This window comes from Falco biarmicus, chromosome 4, assembly GCF_023638135.1.
Source record: "Falco biarmicus isolate bFalBia1 chromosome 4, bFalBia1.pri, whole genome shotgun sequence".
Lineage (NCBI taxonomy): Eukaryota > Metazoa > Chordata > Aves > Falconiformes > Falconidae > Falco > Falco biarmicus.
In genome coordinates this window covers 84,727,843-84,753,997 of record NC_079291.1, presented here as the reverse complement: position 1 = coordinate 84,753,997, position 26,155 = coordinate 84,727,843, and the positions used below count along the sequence as shown (strand labels likewise).

Sequence of the window (26,155 nt, the reverse complement as noted above, 5' to 3'; positions counted from 1 at the left end):
AGCTACTGTGCTCAGGGCAAGAAGAGTCCAGGGCAGGCCACTGGAGCACCACTACCCGCAGCCTGATCCAGAAATGGGGATTTTCCCAGCCCTGCAGCCCTCCCTCCCTGCTCACAGCATACAGGCACTGGTCAAGTGCAGGGGTCCTTGTGGCATGGCCCCACAGTGGCAGGAGAAACCTGTGGATGCCCTGCGGCCTTGCGTGGAGCAGCCTGCAGTGATGGACAAGGTAGGAAACCCTGGGGAGAGCCAGCCCATGACGGTTCCAGTCCCTTTTATAGCATCTGCTCTGTAGCCCAACAGGAGACACCTCACAACTTTGTTTATTACAAAAGATCTTTAGGAAGCTGATTGCTACCAAAACCATCCCTCAGCTTTACTTCTGCCCACAGAGCATCTAACAGGGGACCGGCACTGCCAGGGCAGCAGGGCTGGGTCCAGGCTTTTTGAGCAAGGGGAGTTTCCCAAGCATGGAGGTGAACCCCTCCATCCCCATGCTGAGGGCAGAGCCACAGGTGGGAAACTGCAAGACCCAAATTTCATTTCTAAGAAGCTGGATGCCAATAAAATCCAGTGTTTATTGCAATCTCCTCATCAGCCTCAGTTTTTAGATGTGCATTTAAAAATAAAAGCTCTGCACATCTTAGCTGGCCACAGAAGGGCTTGAACACTGAAAGGGCTGATCCTTTGGGCGATGGAGAGCCATCTCCCAGTCCTGAGCTTGGTGGGAGCAAACAGGCCAGCTACCTGCTCGGGATTTCTGTGCATCGAGTCAGAGCCTCACGCATGAGAAACTCCAGCTCTGCTTTGAAGTACATTTGGCATGAACTCACATGGTCTCTCTGGTATCACATGTCCCACCAAGGGGGAAATACCTGCTGGCCCCCAAAGACCCGCATCCCTCAGCTCTGCCCCAGCCTTGGGGGAAGAAGCAGCTGCTGTAGCAATGTACCAGCTCCAGTTTTGGCTTGAGGATGGGCAGCAAGAAGGCTCTGGAGAGCTTTGGCAAGTTGTTTTTACATGGTGCTGCTGGGAAAAGAAACAGCTTGGACCCCATGAGGCCATCCTAGCTGCATGAAGGGGCTGGTAGCTGGTGGGGCTCCAGCAGAGCCCAGGGGTGTGTGATGCTCAGCAGCCATAGTGGTTGCCCATGGTTCTCGTGTAGCATCTCAGCTCCCTGCTTGCAAACCCTCCAGCCAAGGTGGCTCTTGGCCAGGGGGCTGCATATTGCAAACATCCCTCCCAAATACACCCCCAAACCAAGCCCACCACTCAGCAATGTACACAGTGCTTTAAACAGGGGTGGTGGTGTAAAAAAAAAAAAAAAAAAAAAAAAAAAAACAACAAAAAAAACTTGTGGTATGTCACTCCCAGCACCATGGGCCAACCATGCTGTCTTTACAGACACGTCCCATCCCAAGAGACAGGATGGTTTTCAGAAAGATGGGAGATGATGCAGGCTCCATCCCTGGTGCTGCAGCAGCCGGGGAAGGCACAGGTTCAAAAGCACCACCTTCAGTAGCCCCTCTGTGTCCTGGACATGGTGGGAGGCCGCTGCCACTGCTGAAATAGGCTATTTGTTGGCTATGTAGCTTTAAGCTCACACAGTTTTTTTGCTGTGCTGATGGGGGCCCATAGGAGAGAGAGGCAAACCAAAGGCAGGAGCAAGCAGCATGGGGTGGCTAACCCTGGCTACCGCCGCTGCCCATGGGGCTACATGTCTCAGTGGGGAATTCTTCTCCTGCAGCCAGCAAGTCCTTGGGCAAGAAGAGCAGAGACATGCAGTGGGATCCCAGACATCATGGCAGGAGCAGGGGCCACAGAGCCTCTGTGGTGCCAGCAGTGCTGCATGCCAGCTCTGATGCACCCAGCACATCCCTGGGGTTTTGCTGGCAGCCCAGCACTGGCTCCTGCTTGGAACAGCCAGGCTATACCTGCCTTACGGCAGTGCCACGGGCAGCGGGGGGACACCGGCTCTCCCCAGCAGCTGGGATGTCTCTTCTCTGGGGCCAGGCAGAGCTGCAGTTCAGGGCAGGACTGGTGTGGGCTCGGGGAGGCAGGAACAGGCCAGGCAGGGCAGGAAGAGGCTGTGGGCACAGCTATGCAAAAAGCATTCCTCTTGGAGCTGTCTCTTGGTCCAAATGCTCCCTTTTCAGTGTCCAGCTGCAGCTCCCCAGCAGTGCTGGCTGCTCCCAGAGCTCAGCAGCCCCAGCAGAGCCATCTGGCAGTGGTGGCTGGCTCTGACAGCCACATGCTGCAGCCCCTTCACACCAGCCAGGTGGCCAAACACCTCGGCCACAGGGGTCCCAGCAGAAGGCAAGCAGGGCCAGCAGCACGCTCCGTCCCCAGACATCCAGAGCTGGGACAGTGACAGTGGCAGGCATCTGCAGAACAAACCCAATGCTACAGCCTCATAGGCCCCTCTGCTGGGCTTCCCCAGCCTTCAAGAGCAACATCCCCTCTGCTTCTTCCCTTACAGTACGTGAGGACTGAAACCAGCATCCACGGCTGCAGCCGTGACAATCCTCCACCAACACAACCCTCAGCCTGCCCTCTGGACACCCACGGTATGTCTGCTTTACCCACTTCTCAGCAACTCTGTAGCTCCTCCACCAGCCCCACATCCCCACACAGCAGCATCTTCTCAGGCAGCTCTGTGACACTGACCATCTCTGTGCCAGACCCTGGTGGGATGCAGCACCCAGGACCTTCTGTGTGGAAGCAGGGTGCCTGGCAGATGCACACCCAGAGCTTTCCCGGCAGGCTGATGTCAGATGCTACCAGGAGGAGGGAGATGAGGTGATGTGACCATGCAGCCTGTCTGTGCAGACCTTCCTGCTTTTCAAATCCAAGGAGCAACTGTCCGATCGCTGGCTGGCAGGGTGAGCCATAAGCACCCCCAGGGACTACCTGGCTCCTAGGAAAGGCTGGTGCCGCCACTGCCTGCTTGCTGCCCCAGAGATGCCCTGGGCAAGCAGCCCAGGAGTAATGAGCACGGGAGAAGAGCCCCTCTCTTCATAAAGTCTCAGCTCTAAAGCTGCGGCAGCTCCTCAGGGATGAGGGCAAGTGGGGATTCCTCCTGCCAATTGGAAGATGGCTATATCTTGGGTGTGACATTGCCTCAGGGCTTGCTCTCCACAGCCAGATCCACGGGAGGAGTGGTACTGTCCCTGTATCCTGCTGCAGGGACTTCCTGCGGGGAAGCATGTAGCTGTCGGGTTTCATCAGCTGCAAGGAACAGTGCAGCTGAGTCCGTGCAGAGAGTCTGGGCAGTGTCCACCTGCTCCCCCTGCCCTTCCAGCTGCCCCTCTCCCCAGACCCAGCACAGGCCGGGGGGATGTCTCCTCTGTATGAAGCCCTGCGAGGGCAAAACAAACCATGCAGATGATCCCCAACATAATGCGGAGAGGAGGATGGAGAGCTGGTCTGTGCCATGCAGTGCACTGACAAGGGCAGTGACATGCTGGGGGTGACCTTGTCCATCAGAAATGCCAGGGTGGCCTTGCAGGGGGTGCAGATGCAGCACTGAGACCCCAGGAGCCAGTGGAAAATGCCCCCCCAGCTGAGCTGCCAGGTCCACAGGGGCAATCCTGCTGCTGGTCCCTTGTGGCATGGCCAGGCTGGGGTCTGCTCTCTGGGTCTGGGTGGCTGTGGCTCTTCAGCTCACCCTCCTCTTCCTCTCTGTAGTAGGCACAGTGTCTGTCTGTCTGTCTGTGGTTTCAGCCTTCAGCAGGACTCCACATGGACACGAACGGCTGGCTGCAGCCTGGGCTGGCTGTGGGAGGCTGGTGTTTAGGTGGCCTGGCCAGGTGGCAGGCGTTTGCTGTCCAGAATGGCCTTCCAGTCGTCGGTCCAGGACTGCAGCCGGCGGCTGGGAGGCTTCAGCTGCAGGTGCTTGTTGTGGCAGGCCGTGAAGAGCACATGCTCCCAGCTGGGGTTCAGCTCAGCCCCTGCAAAGCAAGTGGAGAGGTCAGTTCTCTAGACAACTCCATGAGACGCAGAGGTTGTCCCTACTCCAACATGAGGAGCCTGCGGATACAACCCCCTGATGAGAGCCTGATTAAACAGGGAGAAATCAGCACCCATCACCCCCAGGTGCCATCTGCCCTCAGGGCTGCCTCTGGCCACTCCTGCCACCCTCTTACCTGTTATATCAGGTCTATCGTCTATAAGCAGGTCAGCAGAAACCACCGTCTTGTCTCGCGTCAAAACGATCTGCTCAAGAAACTCGGGGCCGAAGTGCTTCTCCACCCAGGCGTACTGGAAGGCAGGAGGCGAGCGGTGAGCTTGGGGAAGGCTGATGGATGGGGCAGGGGCTGCTCAGTGGAGCAGCAGGAGGGCACGGCACGAGCTACAGCCCCCATACAGGCGCACATCTCTCTTAATTAAGTTCATTAGTGGGAAGGATTTGGATGCTGCTGGAGCACAAGTGCTTTTAAAGCCAAGCAGCTTTTGACGTGATGAAATACTCAGCTCAAGCGTCTCAGTACATGCCAGTGGCAGGGGTCAGCTGATGGCAGAGCCGCTGCTCTGCCAAGATGCTTAGGAACAAAACTTGTGGGGCAGGGCAATATCACTGCTGCTTTACAGCCAGAGGCACGAGGGGTCAGCTGGCATGCGCTGAGCAGCGCAGTAGGGGACAGGGAGCTGGGATTCACAGCTGCTCACCTTCTCGTAAGGGCAGTAGCGGTACTTCTTGATCGGGCTTGTGCAGATGAACACGTCGGTGCTGCCACGAGGAGAAAAACAGGGGCAGAGTGTCACTCGGTGGCCAAACATGCTGATCAGACCCTGCTCCCCCTTGAGATACACCTGGGTGCTTCTGCAGGACCCCACTGTGTGCCTGGGCAGGCAGGCGCCCAAAGCAGACCCCCCACAACACACAGATCAAACCAGGGTGATTTAAAGTGTTAGTCCTCCATCTCGCAGGATCCTAACCCCAGGATGTGCACCCACACCTGCAGGACAAGCATGTTCCCCCTTTGACTACCCTTATGGGAGCAGAGATGAAGGCAAGGGGCTGATTTTCTTGGCGACTGCCCCCAGAGTCAAAGCCCTTGCTTTCCTTCCACGTTCGGCAGGCCGGGAGGTATTTTTAATGCTGATGTATTCAGTGCTTCTGCCAGGAGGTGGATGAGCCTGCAAAGCCACGGCTGCTCCCCCATCCATCCCTAAATCCCGTGGGCATGTTCCTACTCACTCTGCCAAATTTGCCATTTGCTTTACAGCTTCCACAGCTCCGGGGAGTGGGTCCAGCTCGATGAAGAAGTTCTTGGATTCCCAGATGCTGATGGCTTTCTCCTGTGAGGGGAAAGAGAGCAATTAGCGCACGGGGCTTCTTGCTACTTTTCTTCTTGCATGTGCATCTTCCCCACCCTTTGCTAGGACAGAGAGGATGGTGATGGTGAGAAAGGCAGGAGTGCTGGCTCTGGTCCCCTCCTGCTAACCTGCCCTGCCTCTGTGGGTGCCTCTGCTCCCCATCTTCCAGCCTGCACCCGTCCCATGCAATTTAGATGAGAGATGCCCTGGAGCCGGCTTGGTTTTGCCTGTGCAGCCCCAGACACAGAGGGCATGGCACGGTCCTTCAAGGCAAAACACAAGAGATTGTCCAAAATCAAACCAAACCCTGGGTCTGCATCTGGAGGGGCACCTCCACGTGGTCCAGCGACGAGCCCTGGTAGCCCTGCTGTAACGTGATGCTGTTCAGCCACGGATGCTGTCTGGCCTATTTGTCTCCGTCAGATCACTGAAATTCACAGCCAGACCACTCTCATAGGAGAAAGTGTATTATGGGATGAATTAATGTCAGGATGAATGCAGATGCTCCTCTTCAGAGATGCCTGGGCAAGGTCTACCAGGCAAATAGAGCATCTCCAGGCAGGGTTTGAAACGCTTAACACCCAGGTCGGCATCCCAAGTGCACCGGTATGGCACAGAGGGAGAGCGGAGCAGAGAGACCACAGGGAGCAAAACCTCGGGACAAGGGCAGAGTCCAAGGGCTGCCTGTGATGGGTCCGACACAGCTCTAAGGAACAGCATTCCCTGCACTCCCTCAAACAGGTAACAGCTTGTCAGCTGCCAAGCAAAGCAATTATTTTGCACAGACGCTGTGTCCTCGGGGAGGAGAGCCTGGGAGTGCTGCAACGTGGCTGCGGGCAGTGGAAGCAGCCTCATGCCAGTGTTGCAATGCTGCCAAGTAGCTGCAGCTGGGAGCAGTTTTGAAGGAAGCCCTGCCCTGAAGGATTGACCTTCATTTTGAGCACCCCTGTTTCTGTATTTGAGGTAGGGAAATTGGGACAAAAGGAACTCTAAGCCCATTCCAGCTTTCTTGTATTGCAAGGGTAGGGAGGAGCCGGCAGAGTGTCAGGGCAGGAGAGAGCAGCCTCGGTGGCACTTAGATGCTGGTTCTTACAGCTCACGGCAACAAACAGGCTGGCTGGACATGCCAGCTAGACTTGCAACTCCCTCCTGCCTGATGAGTAGGAATCTAGTGGGTAACCACCAGGTTTTGCCTTTACTACACTGGTACTGGGGGAAGAAAGCAGGCAGCCATGAGCAACGGGGTCTTCGCTGGAAACTCCAGGCTCGGGGCAGCAATGCCCCAGAGTAAACGCAGGGCTCACTCAGGGAGTCACAGTCTTCATCCTGCTGGCTGCCCATGCCGGGATGCTGGCTGCACACCTTGCCTGCTCTCAGGAAGATGAATGCATGAAGCCATTACGTTATTTGGGCACCAAGCATTTAACATGACGAGCCAGGATCAAACCCTGTATTTCTCAAAAGATCCCAGATAACATGTGAAGAGCAGACACCCAACTTAAAAGGAGAGACTACTCAGATCAGCTGTTGCATTCTTTCCTTTTGCCTGAGCAGCAGCAAACATTGGTCATTCAGAGGAGGGAAGAAAAGCTTTCTTCACACATGGTCATAATGGAACACACTGATTCGGTGCAAGAGAGCCAGCAGAAATGCCTCCTGGCACCATGACAAGAGCAGCTACCTTAACAGTTTGCCATGGGGCAAGGCAAGCATTCAAACTCCTGTTGCTCTGCTTTAGACCGGTGAGAAAAGATGGTTTATTTTTAAGATACTGACTGTAGTTGCACAAGAGACATCTGAGAAACGTGGCCTGATGCAGCAAAGCACTTCAAACCGTGCTGAAGTGTTCTCCTGCAGCAAGGACTTCCATAGCTATTCTGCTTCTACTTATGTCAAAAAGGATTTTGCAATCAAGCTTGATGAGGGAAGAACTAAGCTCGTCTTGAAGAAAAGACCCGCTTGGCTCCCAGAGCCAGAATAACTCCCTGAGGCACTGCACCCGGCAAGCTGCCTGGCAGATGGAAAAATCCCCCAGGCTGGGAATCCCACCATGTGCCAGGCAGGACAGACCCTCGATTTCCTTCTTCTTATCTCTATCAATGAGCAACTTCCTTGCCCGTCCAGGGCTCCCCATCCTTCCAGGTCTGTGTGCTCAGTGTATTGCTGAGCTGTTGTTGTCCCTCTCAGAGCTGGGACCTACAGCTCGTTGGACTCCTTGGCTCCTACTTTCTGGTGTCCTACAGCTGGTTGATAGTGCTCTCTGATGAGAGGAGACTGGAACAGCCCACGTGCCTGTAGCCACAGAGTGCCTCCTAACTCTCATTATCCCTGGTCTGAAACCACAGGTGAAATCAGGGCTGACCCGAGGTCAGCCTGTGGAAGTTTTGCTACTTGTTTAAGCCCAAGGTTTTGGTGGTTTTACGTGATCACAGCAGACACATGACAAGCTCCCTTAATTTAACACATCCAAAGTAGTTAAGATCAAGGGAAAAAAAAAACCCCAGCCACGTAGTTATCATGCATTCCTCTGCCAAACTTTCAGCATCTGCCTCACTGCATGAATGATGTCCTCCATTTCCCCTTCAGCAATCCCAACTAGAAAGGACTCAGTACTCCTTCAGCTCATCAAGCTATTTAGGACTTGGCCAGTGGGAGAGCCGCAGACCTTATTCACGTTCCCTTCCTTGGAGCCATCATACCAGTAACAACAAGAATACTTGCATTTGCTGTAACACTTTTCAACTAGCGCAACTGCAATCCACAGATGAGACTGCAGACATCCCATCGAGATGGGAACTTGTAGAGGCAGAAACTGACTTTCTACAGCACTCAGCCCTTCGCTGGATGATAAAGCACAACATAAAGAAAACTGCTTCTAGGCTTTAATTATTAAAATGAATACAATAATTTTCAGGCATGGGAGGGCTTGAAGTTGTTTTAAGTAAGCCCTCACATGAAGCATCAATTGCATGGCTTGCTCTCAACTTCTCTGCTGCAACCCACCCCTCACATTGCTGTTGAGGAACGAAATAATCCATCTAGGAGCAGTACCAATCCATGCAGCTTGGCCAAATCCAAGCTAGAAAACCCCAGCTATGCAACTTGGGGTATTTAAAAACAGATGTTTGGAAAGATCTCCTTTCTTTACATCTATCTGTATCCATGCATGCAAAGGAGGAGGGGGGGAAGACTGATGTGCATGAAAAATGCGGGATTTCTGGGAAAAAAGGCACTACTGGAAGCCCTCCTGTGTGCCGACCTGTACTTGTGTTTGGGTGGGACCTCTGGCCAGAACCCACAGCCCTCCCCAGCACAGCACCCACAAGTGGGGAGCCAGTGGGTCCCGTGGGGCCGGAGCTCCAGCCGCAGGGTGCGGAGCCAACACGCGCAGAGCCAGGGGATGCACAGACTCACACTCAGCTCAGGTCCCAGGCGCCCGTATTGCTCCGACACCCAGAAGCCCCTCCGGTCCTCCAGGGCAATGTAGGGCTTGTCGGGGTACCTGGCCCTGAACTTCTTGAGGAAGCCTCCCTCGAAGTCGGCCAGCACCCCGTCCATGTCCACCAGCACCCGCAGAGCCCTGCGGGACCCCGCTGTGGGGCCGAGCCCCCTGCCCAGCCCTGCCCAGGGGCCGCAGCGCCGAGGCCGCAGGTGCAAGAAGCTGCTCAGCAAAATCATGGTGGAGGGGGGGGCTCGGGGCAGGGGATGGGGGGCTCTGCGGGCAGGGAGGGGGGCCTTTATTTCAAGCACGCACCCCGCAAGCACCCCGCAAGCAGGCAGCCCTGGCAAGCACGTCCCCTTGCAGCAGCAGGAAGGAGCGGGGGGGATGCGGGGGGGGACGCAGCGGGGAGCAGAGGGGCCGCAAGAGGGGTGCGGGGGGGATGCAAAGGCCCGTCCTCGCCCCCAGCGCCTCTCCCCCGCCCCATCCCTCCCGGCGGGGGGCCCGGTGCCGCCCGGTGCCCGGCGCTGTGCTGCCCCGACCCGGCAGTGCAAAGCCCAGTTCCTCTTCCCGGTGCCTGGCCGAGCCCGGCGCGGCGGCACCGCCTTAAAGCGGCACCGGCGCCCTGCGACGGCGCGGTGCCCCCGCCCGCTCCCCCCGCCCCTGCCTCGCTTCCCCGGCTCCCAGCCTCGGGGGCACCCCGCGCCCCCGCCCCACCTCCCCCTGCGGACCCTCTGCCCCCCGGTCCCCTGCCGACACCCCCCTCTGCCCGCAGCGGGATGTGGGTATGGCTTCGGGGGCACTTGCACGGTGTGGGGGCTTGTGTAAGGTGGTGAGTGTGCAGCTAAGCCTTGACGTAAAATACCCCCGTTTCTCCCAGTTCATGGGGAGGGGGCACGCTCTGCCCAGGGTCTCACTGGATGTAGTGCAGGTCTGTCCCCACGGGTGACGGGAACCCTTAAGAGATACTGCTGGGACCCCAAAGAAGTGCTGAGAGCACACCATGAAGGTCTGGGGCCCCAAAAGAAGTGATGAGAGCACACCATGAAAGTCTGCGACCCAAAAGAAGTGAGAGCACACCGCGAAAGTCTGTATGTTTCTGATATGTTCTGACACGGGACCAAAGATCACTCTGGTCGAAAAACACTGTGGGGATTAAAGCTGCTGAAGAAGGGGGAGGCTTCCGAGGGTGACTAACAGGATTAGGCAACCGCTGAGCTGGGAAAGAAAAGATTTTGGTTGACGGCAATAATACGGCTTTAGCGGTTCCAAACTATTTCATCTTTCAATTCCAGAGTGTTTTCCAGTGGAATATATTGTCCTTGTTTCACAGAAAGGGCAAACAGGCTGTAGAGATCAGGTGATTTGGGGAAGGTCACAGCATGAAGGAAGGAGAACTGCCAGCCAGGCTGTATGCGATGGTAAATGCCACAGCGAGGTTAGGCGGGAGAATCTGTGGTGTGTCCATCTGTATCCCGCTTTCACTCACACAGGGAGCACGTTGTTTATTACAAGGGGATTTCAGCACAACTTGATGTTTCTGACTAAGCGGCGAAACAATACGCACACATTGCGCAGCAGGGGGAAGGCCTCCTGCTTCGTGAGGGGAGGGCATGGGACCGACACGCTCCCTGGCCGCGTTACCTCAGGGCCGCGTCACCTCAACATCCATGCTCCTGCAGGTACGGAAAACACGCGGCCATAAACCGAATTAACCCGCATCAAGAACTCGGACCATGTCCCCGGTGATCAGAGCGAGTGTTACACGGGACATGACGGTCCCCGGTGATCAGGGCGAGCGTTACGGAACGTGACGGCAGCCACCTCCCGCACCAACCACGCTCCCCCGCCAAGGGGGATCCACATGGAATCCAGCCTCCCAGCGCCCGCTGCCCCGGGATCAGGCCCCGGGAGCACGCCCCAACGGCGGGGCCCGCGTCGCGCAGGGGTGACGCCACGATGGCGTCACGATGCCCGCCTCCCCCCGCCCCCCCGGCTCTGCTGAGTCACGGCTTCTCGCGCCCAAGGGGCCTCCCTTGCGCATGACGCGGGGCCGCCGCTTCCGGGCGGGTGGAGGGAAGGCGGTGGTTGCCATAACGACCGCGGTTCTCGCGAGAGGTGGCGAAGCGGCGGAAGTGACGCGCGGCGGCGGGCGTCGCGCGGCCCCCGCATCGGCGGCTGATTGGCTGGCGGCGGCGGCGCCCGTAGCGGTGGCTCCTTCCCGCTTCCCCCCGCCGCTCCCGGCCCGCGCCGCCCCCTCCTCCCCCCGCCCCGCCCCGCCCGGCCCGCCCGCAGCGCGCGCGGCCGCGCCGCCAGCCGCCAAGATGGCGTCGGCCCTGGAGCAGTTCGTCAACAGCGTCCGGCAGCTCTCGGCCCAAGGTGACCGTGAGGGGGGAGGGAAGCCGCGTGTGGGCCCGGCTGGTGGCGGCGGGAAGAGGGGGCCCGAGGAGGGGGCGGCGGCCGGTGGAGCCTGCCGGGCCCCGAGAGGGCGGCGGGCCGGGGCCTGCCCACTCTCTTGTCTCTCCCTCGGCGCGGGGCCGCTCCCGGGGGCCGCTGGCTGCGGCGGGGCCCGTGCCGGGCTGTGATTCGGGGCTCCCTGGCCGCATGCAGCGGGGAGAGCCCGGCGCCGTTTAGCCGCCGGGGCCTGCGGGGGGGTGGCCGTGCGCTCCGCGGCGCTCCCCGCGCCTCTCCCGGGCAGCGGCACGGTACCACTTTTGGGTGGCTGGAGGGCCTGGGTGAGCGGCGTGAACCGGCACCGGCGGTGGAAAATCAGGGGGGAGCAGCGGGCAGCGCAGGGATGTAACTGGGATTGTACAGCCCGGCCTGTCCCCTAACTGGGGAGCGTGCGGGTGCTGGCATGGGTGTCAGAACACATCTCAGGAGCGTTGGCTCCTGGGGACAAGGTAGAGCAGGACGGGAGAGTCCCGCCTGGCCACAGAGGTGTGTGACAGGCGGCCCGTCAGGGTTGCCATGAGCAAGTGTTCAGAAAATGCTTCAATAACCCTGGCTGGAATTCTGGGGTTTCATTGCCACGCTCCTCATTTTCCAGTGTGTGGGCACAGCGTTTCCTAGTTCTTGAACTTTTTGTCTGACCCTTGCTCTGTGTGTGGGATGTTTGCTCCCTGGAACTGATCAAAAATTGATGCTTTCCGCTGTGGCCCCAGGCTTTACTTTTGGGTGGAGCTTCATCTTTCTCATACTTTGGTTTAACTTATTAAATACAGAGCGTTTTTACAGGGGATATCGGATACAAGCGGCACATTATACCCGCAAGGTGCAGGTACAAACCAGATGAAAGGCGATTTCTTTGTACACGTGTAATTTAGCTGGAGAACTTTTTATTACGAGGTTTTATGGATGCAGAAGGTTCAAGGGGGGCTGGCTCACCTTATGGGCGCTCGCTGGGTAGACATTCTCTGTGAGAAAGTAAATCCAGGCACCAGACAGGCAGCTGGAGGTTCTGAGAGCACGCAGAGGTCTGTGTGCATGTGTTGGTTTGTGGTTATCAATGGACATTTAGTTGGGCCTGGTATGGGTATTTCTACTTACTCTGTAAGTTCTTCAAAGTGTGTTTGTGGGTAGAAGGTTGTTGGGGTGGGTTTTTGCTTTGTTTTTTAGTGGAATGATAGATGATAACTGTAGAATGGGTGGATTTCTCTACTAGGGAGGACAGCAGAACTCAAGTTTTGCAATGCCTGAATACCGTTATCAAACCACAGAGCCTTTTAGAAGCCCTATTCCTTTCCTTTCCATGCTTATGCCTGGAGTGTTAATTATGTATGGAGAGCGTGGTCTTGGGGATGCGTTTCTGGAGTTCCTGGACTCTGGTCCCCCATTTGGAACTTCTGATCCCTCTTACTTCAAAGATAACATTTCATTGCTAGGGCTTCCCAGGTTTTCTTTTTCAAAGGAAAAGGCCAGAGCACCGAGGATAGCATAAATCTCTGTAAATAGAGGCACTATTCTTCATTTCACAAAGATTTTTGTGAGGGTGAGAGAACCTATTTTCTCTCCCTAATCTGCATGGATTGAACGTTGAAACAATACTCCGCTTCAGAAAGGCCTGGTTTTGATTCAAGTAATTGTGGGGGGAGGAAGAGTTTGAAATCAGTTCATCGTAATTGATCTGCTTCCTTTGTAAGGTTTTTCAGGCGTGCTGTACCTTCCTAATACAAAATAGTTGCCTTTCATGCTGTGCTCGTAGCTCACAGCAAATAAAATGACATTGTAGATTTTAGTATGCAAAGTAAATTTAAGAACAGATATTTAAGTTCTTTTGTTGTAGGTGCTCTAGTTGTAACTTTAATGTCTACTTCCAAAAAAAAATGCTTATGAGCAGACGTGAAAAGTGGATAGGGCGCTTGAGAAGCAGCAAGGAACAAGCTCTGGTACTGGATGGTTTAGAAAGAGGAGGACACTATTTTTTGTACTGTTTTGGTTTTGTTTCTTCCCATAATGCCTAGAAGGCACAAGTGCAGATAGATTTACCCACATGAGGCAGAATTTGGCATCACGGTACACTGGTCAAAGTTTTGTAGACTTGGCATAGAGAGAGCCTGGCGTTAATACAAGACCCTGAAGCCCCATCTCTAACGAGGTGAGCTGATGCCACTTTTCATGTTGTGTTTGTGTTCTGGGGCCTTCCTTTGCAATCCCAAAGGCCAGAAGCTTAGCTGTCACCTGGTAAAAAAACATGTGGTGGGTACCTCATGTTGAAAATGAATGCTTGTTGTATTAAAGAAAAGTAAATTCTCTGGGTGGTGCTACTTTTTCCTCAGGTTATATAGGGAAGGATGGTGTAAGCCAGAAGTATGGGAATGCATGAGTGCTCTCTAATTAGAGTTTGACAATGATGTTTTGTATTTCAGGGCAAATGACCCAGCTTTGTGAACTGATCAATAAAAGCGGAGAACTGCTAGCAAAAAATCTTTCCCATCTGGATACGGTGCTTGGTGCCCTGGATGTGCAGGAACACTCATTAGGTGTTCTTGCTGTCTTGTAAGTGTGCCTTGCATTTCTTAGAATGGTGCTTAGTTTCCTTCAATGATGCATGTTTTGTTAGTAAAAATACCAAGGCAAATTTGTATTTCCAAAAGGAAAAAAAACCCCTCTGGAGCTTGTAAATGCCATTACTGTCAAATGGTAATATTGAGGGGTTGTTTTCCTTAAGGCTGTATCTATTTCTCTTATTTATGTCTTTAAGTATTTTTTTATATGTGTTCTGCAAAAAGGTATAAAACTAACTTTTGAAACTTGATTGGCAGGGCATAAATGTGCTGAACTGTAAGCATGAAGCAACCCTGTTTGTTTTTTCTGGTGGGTTTTTTTTTCTTCTCCAGCGAAGCCTAGGTTCTTATCATAGTTCTTGGGTATTTGTCTGTAGACAGCATTGAGGGTCTTGTTGCTGTCTGTAATTTAAGATAATACTTGAATTGTCTTGGTGATGCTGAGGTAAGGGGTAAAGATATTTGGCCCTGAAGCTCAAACTATTGTTTCTAGCTATACCTAACCACAAGTGAAGCATCTACAGGTTCTACTATTATTTTAAAGTTCTCTTCTAAAGACATTCATTCTATTATCCTTTTGAAACAAAATGACTGTAATACATAGAGATAATGCACTTAATACGACAATTCGCTAGCATCTCAGGAAAATGCATTATGGAATTTGCAAAAAGCAGGGCGTTAGTACTGTGTTAGCAGAATAATTGTATTGTAGAGTATATGAAAGCAGTCGTTAAAACAGGTGGAGGAAGAACATAACTGTTCATAAGAAATAATATTTAAAATATATTATTTGAAGGGATGGTATCAGTGGAGCATATAGGAAAGCTCTGCTGGCAGGAAGTGTGGCATGGCAAACTCCTGTGCTGGTAGAATAAGGCTTGGAAGGGAGACAGAGACAGCGGGTAACCTGGACAGTCATAATAAACCTTGTGGGGAAGGATAGGTCGTGATCTAGGTAGGTTTGAATTGCATATTACAGTGTATAGCAACGGCAGTATGGGCAGGGTTGTGTACCTTCCAACAGCATTAAACAGAGTTTTTTCTGTATGTTTTTATGATGTTTCTGGGAGGCATAGCTAGAGTTTTCATTGTCCTCAGATGAGTGTAATCATAGTTCACCTTACAGAAGAAGCAATGTGCAAGGTGGCAGGGTGCTACGCAACCGCTGGAGATGGAGAGGAACTGGAAGTGAAGAGAAAGAGCTCCTAACAAGAGATACACATCTAATAATTTAATAGTTGAGAATAGTTGAGCACATTCAAGGAAGAGGTGGATGTAGGATAGGCAGAAGTGTCCAGAGAAGTTGTGTGGCCGAGTATTACAATTCACCATCCTTAGCCAGTGTTTCTATTATGATTGTAACTATTGTGCCAGATAAAGTGATCTTTGTTCACCATAGTTTGTTCTAAATTGTGACTTGCACGAGACTGAGAATGGGGGTGTGTGTGGAAAGTGTATTTTCAAATGTTGTGCAGCTCCCGAGGAAATGGTATGCCATCTGTCATACACACTTCAGATCTGTTTGCAAGCATCTACATGTATCTTACAGAGACTTGACATTTGGAGGTTAATAAAAAAGCTTCATCTTCATTGTTAAGTGCTAAACTTCTTGTTTGTTTGCTTGTTTTAGGTTTGTCAAGTTTTCTATGCCCAGCATCCCTGACTTCGAAACGTTATTCTCACAGGTGCAGCTTTTTATCAGCACTTGCAACGGGGAACACATTAGATATGCAACAGACACTTGTAAGTTAAGCTTACTTTTGGACTTTGTGTGTTTTTGGATAGTTTGGTGTTACTGTTTTTTCACTGTGTTCGTTTTTTTTGTTTGCTTTTTACTGTATTTAGTTGCTGGCCTGTGCCACCAGTTAACAAATGCCCTTGTGGAGAGAAAACAGGTAAGCAAGTGTCATCTAGTACAAATAAACTACTTACACATCCAGGCTCTTAAAGGGAATGTTAGCAGTCTCTTATTCAATTCATAAAGATTTGCCACTAACTTCACATTAAATATTTTTGTGCAGTTCCTTACTTGTTAAGTTTACTGAGAGGTAATGAACCTTAACCAAGATTTTAACATTACTTTAAGAAAAGCGTAAGGAAGATAAATCTTGGGGGGAAGAGTCACCTGAAAACACGTGCTGTCATGCAAACTAGGAGGTGTGTAGTACCAAGAATGTTCTTCAGACAGTGTGTGCGTGAGTAGGAGAGAGTTGTAAAAATTATTAGCGTTGGTGAGTCAGTGATGCTAGTTTCAGTGTTATTCTCACCAGTGTTATATAATGCTCTTAATGAAATGCTTTAAAATGTAAAGGAAACTTGGGTTTTGACCAGTGTTTTTGTTGCTAAGATACTGATGTTTTCAGGCCACTTCAGTGAAATCTAGCCTGAAATAGAAGTAGAGATCAAGTCTGGTCTAAGTGGAGTAAGGCGAGAGCCTTGCCTTTGTTACTTGGTGGGAGTTTAGATGGTGCCATGGAGTCAAGAAAGGTTTTCTTATTGTTACGAATTACTGTACTTCTGATGAGGCTGGCTTTGTGGATCAGAATTGATCACTTTATTTAGTTTATCAGGAGAAGTTGTATAGCCAAGGTTAATTTTATTTTCTGGGAGACTGCAGTATCCTACAAAAAGGGAACCTCAAGTTAAGTATTACTTAATGGAACCTGTCAATTAGTGTTATTTTTCATTTGTAAGTGTCAACATAAGATCCAATGTGCTGCCATCTATGAGAAATTATCTGAAAGAGATGTAATTTCTGACAGCCCCTGCGAGGAATTAGCATTCTCAGACAAGCCATAGACAAGATGCAGATGAACACAAACCAGCTGACCTCAATACATGCAGATCTCTGCCAGGTAAGGGATGCGTAAGGGCTTTTTATGAAAGTAAATGCTTAAAAAATACCTATAACCCTTTGAGGAAATGCATGTTCACATATTGCAATGTAAAAATGGCTTTTAACTGTTTTTTTCCCCCAAGTAATAAATAATATAATATACTGGAAAAAAAAATCCCTTCTGTTTTAAATGTTCAGCGCATGTCCCCAGATCCTTTGGTTTTGTTTGTAACTTCTGAAAGTTCTTTGGCATCCCTTCTCTCTGAGCTGAAAGTCACACACAGCTTGTCTCAGGCGGTATAAGTGTAACATCCAGTTACTGTTTGCTCAAGTTTGACAGAAGGCATGTTTGTCTCTGTGTCTTTGGCCTGAATTTGCACTTGTGTCTCATTCTTGGCTCCTGGGATTTAGGGTTGGACAGGAATGTTTAGTGCAATATTTAGTGTTGCCAACACGGTAGTCTGGAAGGCCTGGAGTTACAAGCAACTTTGTCAAAGTCTAATTTCTTAAGGATTCATATAATTTATAACAGTTCACAATCAGTGTTAAGGGTATCATGAATAATTTGTGCAACAGCACTACTGACGTGCACTGTTTTTCCACTCTTGGAGGAGTGAGCTTTATTAAATAGTACAACCTCTACCATTCTGTGATTCTATGAACTTGGTTTCAACTTCTTCCTTATGGAAATTTGAATGGAAATGGCTAATTTACGAAAACTTGATTTATTTTCTTGTAGCTCTGTTTGTTAGCAAAATGCTTTAAACCTGCCCTCCCGTATCTAGATGTGGACATGATGGATATTTGTAAAGAGAATGGGGCATATGATGCGAAGCACTTTTTATGTTACTACTACTATGGTGGGATGATATACACTGGGCTAAAGAACTTTGAAAGAGCACTCTACTTTTATGAACAGGTAACTTTAAATAAAATGGTAAGTCTAAAGTGTGATCAATTGAAAGGCAAAAGTAGCATGTGTAATAGTGCTGAGAGAACGTATCATCTTTGAACTGCCACCGAGGATAGTAATAAAAGCTGTAAACCTGACAATGTACAAGCAGCCTCCACTTATTTTCATATTTAACCTTAAGGATATAATTCTGCTAACAGATCTATACCGTTGTTCATCATTCACATAGGTTTTGGTTTAGCATGTGTTCGTCATAGCGATACGTAAAAACTGATTTGGGTTAGTATTCACTATTAGCTCTTCTGTACTCTTCAGCATATGAAGTGAAGTAACAAACTAAGTCTTTAGGGGTGTTTTCCTTTAAGAAGGTCTCTTACAGCCAAGTAACCATTCCACCATAGAACTATGCAACTCAAAGGTTGATGTTAAATTTATCTCCCTATAAATATTTGTCAGATGCCTGCTTATTACTGCTAGCATAGAAACAGTTCACAGGCTAACAGTCAGAATTGTGTGTTCTTAAAGAAAAAATAGCCTAGTGGTTTTGCTAAGACCTTGCTAATTTTATGAGGGGAGTTACACTTCTTCAAGGCTATTACAGTATTTTATGTTTTTACTTTTTCTGTGAAAGAGGAGAAAATCACAAAATTGGGAAAACTTTCTGTGTGTACAAGAGGGAAATGTTGTCAAATGTGCAAAATAAACTGGTGTGGCATTTTTCTTTTCTGTAAACAAGGGTCAGCTCTTGAGTAGCTAGCAGTATCACAGTAAACTAAAATTCCTTTTCCCTATTCTGCAGACCTCTTTCAGCATACTTAAATAGGAGCTCTGATGGTTTAATAGGTTTATAAAACCTTGTTAAGGATCTTTGTAAATCCAGGTTCTACAGGAACCGTATAATCACTCCTGGTAACAAGTAGCTACAGGTGGTTTCTAGTACAATTTAAGATCAAATCCAAGCTTCTTTCCTTGGTCTATATCTAAACAGGGTTATTTTAAGGTAGGCATCACTGTAATGTGCTATGTTTTGAGTAGTTTGTATAGAATTTACTTTTTAGGGCATTTTTTGATAATTTTGACAGAAGTTTCTTAAGCTTTAGTGCTCAAAGGTGAATTTCATATGTCACTGTATCCTTTCTGCACGCAGCTTTAAACTGAGATTTTTGTTAATGTGGTAGCTACCAGGATTTACCAGTAAGTATCCTAAATTTCTGTTCCATTTCTTTCTTTCTTGCTTAGGCAATAACTACTCCAGCCATGGCAGTCAGTCATATTATGTTGGAATCGTATAAAAAGTATATTCTAGTTTCTTTGATACTACTTGGCAAAGTTCAGCAGCTACCAAAATATACTTCCCAGATAGTTGGTAGATTCATTAAGGTAAGTCTTGTGAATACAGCTAAATAATAGAATAAAAAAATCTGAATTTGTAAATTACTTCTTTTCCTACCCTCACTTGATGGTACTACTTTAACACCGCAGATCACGGGAAATAATGCGCAATGTGCTGGAGTACAACCTCTTGCTGCCTTTCTAGCGTATGGTAGCTGAAGATTGTCTGGCAACTTCAACATCTGTTACAAACTGTATTTTTCATATTGGCGATACAGGTTTTTAAACTTAACTTTAAAAAAAACTTCAGGGTTGAGCAGTACTTACCAATGTTCTCTTCACTGATACTGCACATCCCTTGATAGTGTTTTGTGTTAGAACTCAAGCAAGACTCAAATTTCACTTGGCTTTCAATATGCAGTGTCCTTGTAAAAACATTCAACCTGTAACTTCATCCAGCTAAAGTATGAAATGCTAAATGGTTTGTTCCAAAACTCCAGCTTTATAAAGAGTAAAAGCTTCTGAAAAACCTGCAAGTTTGGAGTCCATAAGCATTCTGATTAGGAGGTGTAGGGTGGAGGACAAAACTGCTAGCAAGAGAGTTCTGATTCTAGGTAAATAACACACTTTAAAAAGTTAGGTTTTATTTAATACTTTGTTGATTTGTGACCAAACTTTTAGAGTTCCAAAGATCATCTTCTAACTTCAGATACTAATAAGCAAGCTCAAACAATTGCCATTTTAAAGTAATTCAGGTGAACTAGTCTTCGCTGTCTAAGTTTGTGTTGTCCATGCTGTGATGTGTTGTGGTCAAGGATGACTGTGTATTAGGGGATAGAACAAATATAATGGGCTGTGACTAGTCAATATGCTACTTGCCTTGAATTCAGCTTACTTCGTATGCTGGTCAGCTCATGGACTCTTCCTTGCAGTGCCGTAACTAGTACTGTTACACAGAGTTCCTTGAGTGATGTTTACTACATCTTATATTGCAGTAGTACAGATTTAGTGTATGAGGATCTATCACTGCCATGAAGCCATGTATGGGCATTGTGTATTTTTACGAGATTCTTGACCTACTTAAATTTAGTTCTATGACTGCATGGCTGCTAATGTTGAAGGAGCGAATAGATTTTGTGAAGCTGGTTGAACATGCTGTTCTTTAAGGAGGGTTCTCTCACTTTTCTAATTGCAGCCCCTTAGCAATGCTTACCATGAATTAGCGCAAGTTTATTCAACCAATAAACCCTCGGAGCTTCGAAATCTCGTGAACAAACACAGTGAAACATTCACAAGGGATAACAATATGGGGCTGGTTAAGCAATGCTTGTCATCTCTCTACAAAAAGAATATTCAGAGGCTAACCAAGGTAAGATGTAGGGGCTTTGTTTTGCTGAGAAGTTGTGAATAGTTTTTCTCAGAGTGTATTTCTGAAATGTATTAAATTCACAGCAAAATGATAATGTTGTAATGTCACAGAAATGACTAAAAATAAGATTTGTGTCTCTGAAAAAAATGAGACTAAAATGTTCTGTATAGAAAAACCAATTAATTTGGCTACTTACGTACTATTTAAAAGGTGATTCAGTATGTCTGTCAGAGGTGTTTGCCCATCATGAGATTTTCATACATAATCAAAAAAGTTTTAAGCACTGCTACCCAATGACCTGCATCTCTATTTGAAAAATAGGAAAACTGAACTTCACAGGCTACTTCATTAGAGAAGAGTGAGTGAATAGGACAGATTTTGGAAGTGTCTGAAGTAAAAGAAAAAACAGAAGCAGTGGAGTGATATGCTCCTTCAGCTGAGAGATCAGATTAATCCTTAAAGATGATCAGGGGAAAGCTCTCTTTTGGCAAGCTCAAATGATGCCTGTTGCAGTAGAACTAACCTCGGAAGGAATGCAATGTGCGCATCTCTTGAAGGAAATTCAAGGGATGGAAGGTCACCTTATTCATGTAAAAAGGTGAGGGAAGAGGTTGGACATGTCAGGACTGTGTCTGGGGTAAAAAGGAATTGCTGAGATGGAGTCGTGACTCCCATTGCACTGTGCATGTGTACAGACTAAACTAACAAATTAAAGTCTTTGGAGGAAGAACTGACTCCGCTCTCATGGTGCTTTTATAAGTAATAACTAGGTGTTCCACTTGTTGGTTCCCATTGGACTTCAAAAATAAGATTGCATAGGCCGTGGAGGATGGATAGGGAAAGTTCTTAACATCTTGTTTTAATGGTTTGATACTTTCTGAATTTCAGACTTTTTTAACATTGTCGTTACAAGACATGGCAAGTCGAGTGCAGTTGTCAGGGCCCCAAGAAGCAGAAAAATACGTCCTCCACATGGTAAGTCTTGTGACTTGGCTAAACTATCCTAATTTAAAAATTGATCCAACGTAAGAAGTCTTTAAGTGTTTAGATTGGCTGTGTGTGTGCTGAATGGCTGAAGAACCGTTATTTTTCAGAGTGAAGCAAATACTGTCAGTCTGCTGTGGCATTTAGAGTGTTCTTTTAAGACTTAAGTCTTAAAAGATGCATGCCCTATCTTAGGCAGAAAGTATCATTTGTCTTCAGGAAGCTGTTAGGAAATAAAAACTAAACAAGTTAAAGATGATTCCACAAGGAGTCTGTGTGTTGTAGTTACCTGAAATTCTGTTCTTAGTGATACCTTACATTAAACCCTCTCTCATTTCAGATAGAAGATGGTGAAATCTTTGCAAGTATTAATCAGAAAGATGGTATGGTCTGTTTCCATGATAATCCTGAAAAATATAACAATCCTGCTATGCTTCATAACATTGATCAGGAGGTAAATCTTTAAAATAGTAACTGCTTTTGCAATTCCTACTGAAGAATCTTAGTCTGTAATCAGAGAACTGCTGGGAGAAGCCAGTGTAGGTAATTTACACGCAGAGATTGAGGACCTTGAATCACTATTTGACAATTTCACACCTCCAAAGTACTGGCATTTAAAGGTTTTAGATTGGTAAGTCAGTTACTGTCAGTGTGTTCCCTGTTGTATTTTTTGTACAGTTTGAGAAGTTTCAGAAGACTGACAGCTTAATGTTGGTGATGTGAAATTCCTTGAATTGAATAGATTATAAAGATTGTTTCTAGAGCTTTAGATTTCAAGCCACTTCCTCTGGCTGTCAATAGCCTGCCTATAGGTTGAGATGGTTGACCCTAATGGGACTGTCTGTCAGTGGCCTTGAAAGGGTTTGTTAGGAAGACATGGATTAAAATAAAGAGAATAAAAAATGGTCTGCTGCTTTTGTTTGGGAGATGACGGATGAGAACATTTTGACATGGAACTTTTGTGATGGGAAAAGTTGTTGATTCTGCATAGCACAGCCATAAAATATCTTGAAGATCGTGTACAAGCTGGACAAAATAATCAACTTATATATTTATTTTAAGATGCTGAAATGTATAGAGCTTGATGAACGACTGAAAGCCATGGATCAAGAGATCACTGTGAACCCTCAGTTTGTGCAGAAGGTAATTGATTTAGTATTATGTAAGAGTATGTAAGAGATTCAGTGCAGTGAGTATGTTGCACTGAATGTCAGTATTTACAGTGTTAATTACATACTATTAATACATGCATAAACATCGTGCTTAAAAACAAAAAGGAAGTGCACGTTATTTCATATGCACTTTATTTTCATACCTGTTAGCTTCAAAGAACTGTCTGTCTCAAAGATAAGCCTTCAGACCTGTTTTTGAAAAGAAATAATTCTCTCCTTTCCAGAGTATGGGCTCTCAAGAAGATGACTCAGGGACCAAACCATCCAGTTATTCTTGAAATGAATGTTGCTCACCACTCCGCTTTCAAGTAAAAGCTTATGAAAGAATCACGCCTGGAATAGGGCATTGAGGAGTTCCACGAAGAGAGCAGAGAGAACTGAGCTTTGCTTTTCACCTGGACATTAAGAAAATAAAAGAACACCCTCTCAGTACTGTATAATATCAGAAATATTCTCTGCAAAGAAAAAGGAAATCTCAAAAGAAACTTAAAAGTCTGTTGTGGATTTATTTATCTTCAGATTAACATCGTTAATGCATTAAATAATCTACCTTTTGTTTTAAAGGGTTTGAATGTTGCTGTGTTTCTGTAGCAGTCCTTTTTATTTTCCTTCTGCAAAAAAGTGTTATTCAGGGAAGAATACAAACTAGTGTTGGTTCACTTACAAGATAATTGTTGGTTCGTTATTCTGTATTTAAAGTTGGCTCAGAGTGCAGATTGATCATATGTGTGGTGGGGGGAGAGGGGTGGAGTTTAAGTAAATTCTCTACATTATGACGTGCATATGTCCAGTGTAGCAGGCTGCTGTCTGTTAAATGGTGAAATAAGAGCTGTGTTCTTCCCAAAAGGATAGGCGTCTTAACGAGCCCTTGTAAGGCGGTTTTGCTGAAAAGCAGAAATCACTGTAGGGAATCCATATGTGACAGCTATTTTATGATTTTAAGTTTCTGGTACAAAATACCTCCTAATAACATCTGCTCTTAGATCAAACTTACTAGACTTAAAAGGATAATCGGAGAAACCCTAGGTGTTCTGGAGGATTCTAGATATGAAGGTGTTAACGCTGCGAGAAATGAAAAGTTTTGTTCCTATAGAATTGGCGTGAAGGTGTTCAACAGGCTAATACTTTTCTGTGGTGGAAATCAGTGTAAGTGAAGGTGATGCTATAGATCTTTGTTTCCAAAGAAAATAATTTCTATGTGGAACATAAACAGAATTCTATACAGCTCTCAAAACGCAGGATTTTATTTGGCGATAACGTGCTGGAATGCTATCTGGTTTTTAATTCACTATTTTAAATGTAGAAACTTTGTCGTTGGATTCTTCTAAGTGCTTCACCCCTTAAATGAATGGGCTCTTTAATTTTCTGTAGTTGTCATGTATCTGGAGATTCTCACTGTTAAAACACCTTTGGAACACTTCATGTCAGTGCAAATCTACTACTACCAGGCATAAATAAACCTGTCATCAAGTCAGAATGTGAGGAGCTCAGCATCCAGTGCTTCCTACTTAAATGCCTGACTAGGAGCTGCTTGCTACTGCTAACCTGCCAGCTTTTTTTCAGGAGCCTAAGTGGGAGCTAAGCATTTCTGGCTCTTGCCATGTGAAGCTTGAATGTATTGAGGTCACCCATGGCTGAAAATACTCCATTTAATGGTTTCCAGTGCTGATACAGAACTGTTGGGGTTTTCATGTAAAATTGGTGTCTTAATTCTAGCAGAGCCTCTGTGACAGCGGTATGCTTTCTAGGAGAAGAGATGTCCCCAGGCTGATGTCTAGGTGGTGAACGATATTTTTAAAAGTATAAAATAGCAGTTTAGTATTGAACACAGCGTAGGTCCATAGTGTTAGTAGCTCACCACTGAGTACTTGTGCTTCCTATCATAGAGACTTCCATATTTGAAGGCAACTTTTACATCTGATCTTAAAGCCAAATCTTGGGTTTTTTCATAACTTGCCTTACCAGTCATGTAGCTAAAGATACTTACGATTTTTTGAAGGGTTTGGTTTTTTTTCCTAGTTAATTCTGCAGTGATTTCAATGCTGAACATACTTATGCAATTTTCCTCTCTGGTACTGTGGAAGTGTTAAATTAGTAGATTAGTAATGCTGTGGGCTCAAGCACAAAGCTGGGTTGTCCAAGTGTTTACAACCATGTGCGGTACTCAGAGAAAGGACTGCACATGACTAACCCCAAACTGCCACCTATACAAAAATGTGGATGGCTCGCCTTTCGTTGCCAAGGGCTCACTTGCTGAGGGAGAATGTATGCAGGATGCTTTTGTGAAGTTGGAGAAGAACCAGAAATGCCCACTTTGTAGTGGCTGAGCTTTTATGCTACTAGTTCCTATTAGTAAGCGTGGATGTAGCTGCTGAGAGCTGCAGGATGGCTTTCTATCAGTAGAATTAGAAGCAAAGTAATACGTGCAGCTGGCAAATAGCAGCTACATCTTCTCTTGTTTTTTTATCTAAAGTAGATAAAACAAATCCATGCTCACATCAAAAGGATGGTAGAAATAGCTATGTAATAGTTTCAAATGATATATTACACTATTTTTCTTAATTTGATTTTTAAGAGGGCAAATGCTTTTAAAGTTAGAGAACTGCTAAGGTTCCTTTTTCTGACGTGGGTAGTTGTGCTGTTAAACTCTGATTGCTGTTGAATTTTCAAAGTCAGGTCCCACCTGTAGAATCAGTAGATAAAGCATTCACCGAAAGTGCTTCAGGGAAGGGCTTTTAAGTACTAGTTTGATAAACACACACGGTCTGGCATCTGCATGTCTTGAGATACTGTTGAAATTAAGTCAGATTTTTAATGAAGTAGCTCCTCCAAGTCTTTGAACTAATTGCATGGGCTGTGGTCAGCTGAGACGCTTTGAGAACACTTGAGCTTTCTGGTTTTAATTTGTATTTATTGCAGGGAAAGACTTTTGATCAAATATAAGAATACGGCGTGCTGTGCTCTTCCAACCTTAGTCTCTCAGAGGTCCTGTGGCTAGTTTTTCTCATCGTGCATGGCCACAAGATGTGTTCACGAAATACTGAGTGCATGCTTTGATATCTAACTCCTATTTTCAGGCACCTTAATTAGCAAAGATACAAAACGCAGCTCTGAAGGTAGATGAGACGTGCAACTACACTTCTTAGCCACAGGAGGGGTCTCTAGCTCAGCTACTATTCGCTGCTATTAAATGTTGCCAAGAAGGAAGGAATGGTCAGAAGCTGTGTACAACCACCCCCTCCTGTTCCTGTGCCACCCAGGAGCCCCAGTCAGCCACCTCTGCTAACACACCTGTAGCGCTGCCACTGTGCCACATGCTTTTGCGTAACTCCGGCTGCCTCCTCCTATACAACTTCCCTTCGCTATTCTACAGTACAGCCGCGACCCGTTGTATGTGTTGTCATAGGTGATCTGTATAACGTAGGAAATGTTTTCTGCATGGCCAGACTGGCTGAGGAGGTTAGTCCTGAGAAGTTGTTTAAATGTACTATTGAAAAATAAAGATAACAAACGAGTTTTTCTTAGTTTTGTCTTAAATGAGATAGCAGGTCTTTTGTGTTTGGCTTTTCCTTAAGTTTTTTTTTTAGGGGGGGGAGGATCTCTTGTTGCTTCTCAGGACATGTGATGCTGGCAGGAGGCTGCTAGTTGTCTGCTGTGTGTGGCGGTGCCCTCGGCTCAAGAGTTTTTCAGGCTCTGCAGGTGGCTTCTCGGCATGCTCCTGAACAACCTCCGGTAGGAATAGCAGTTACTTTTTTGCAAACAGTGAGTCTTCCTTGGGAAGTGCT

At 47.4% G+C, this 26,155-nt stretch overlaps 2 protein-coding genes across 2 annotated transcripts; one reads left to right on the top strand and one right to left on the bottom strand.

The window, feature by feature from the left end:
• Window positions 1–224: 224 nt before the first annotated feature.
• Window positions 225–9,358, bottom strand: NT5M (5',3'-nucleotidase, mitochondrial). The gene is made up of 5 exons (XM_056335640.1): window positions 8,734–9,358; window positions 5,201–5,301; window positions 4,669–4,729; window positions 4,146–4,260; window positions 225–3,950 (listed from the first exon to the last, which is right to left on the bottom strand). The coding sequence occupies exons 1-5, from the start codon at window positions 8,995–8,997 to the stop codon at window positions 3,793–3,795; spliced, it is 699 nt and encodes a 232-aa protein (XP_056191615.1). The 5' UTR covers window positions 8,998–9,358; the 3' UTR covers window positions 225–3,792.
• A 1,622-nt stretch (window positions 9,359–10,980) lies between these two features.
• Window positions 10,981–22,946, top strand: COPS3 (COP9 signalosome subunit 3). The gene is made up of 12 exons (XM_056335639.1): window positions 10,981–11,137; window positions 13,627–13,756; window positions 15,395–15,507; window positions 15,610–15,659; window positions 16,527–16,619; window positions 17,340–17,519; window positions 18,753–18,893; window positions 20,041–20,214; window positions 21,103–21,189; window positions 21,539–21,652; window positions 22,261–22,341; window positions 22,595–22,946. Exons 1-12 carry the CDS (start codon window positions 11,083–11,085, stop codon window positions 22,646–22,648), a joined length of 1,272 nt encoding a protein of 423 aa, XP_056191614.1. The 5' UTR covers window positions 10,981–11,082; the 3' UTR covers window positions 22,649–22,946.
• Window positions 22,947–26,155: the final 3,209 nt, after the last annotated feature.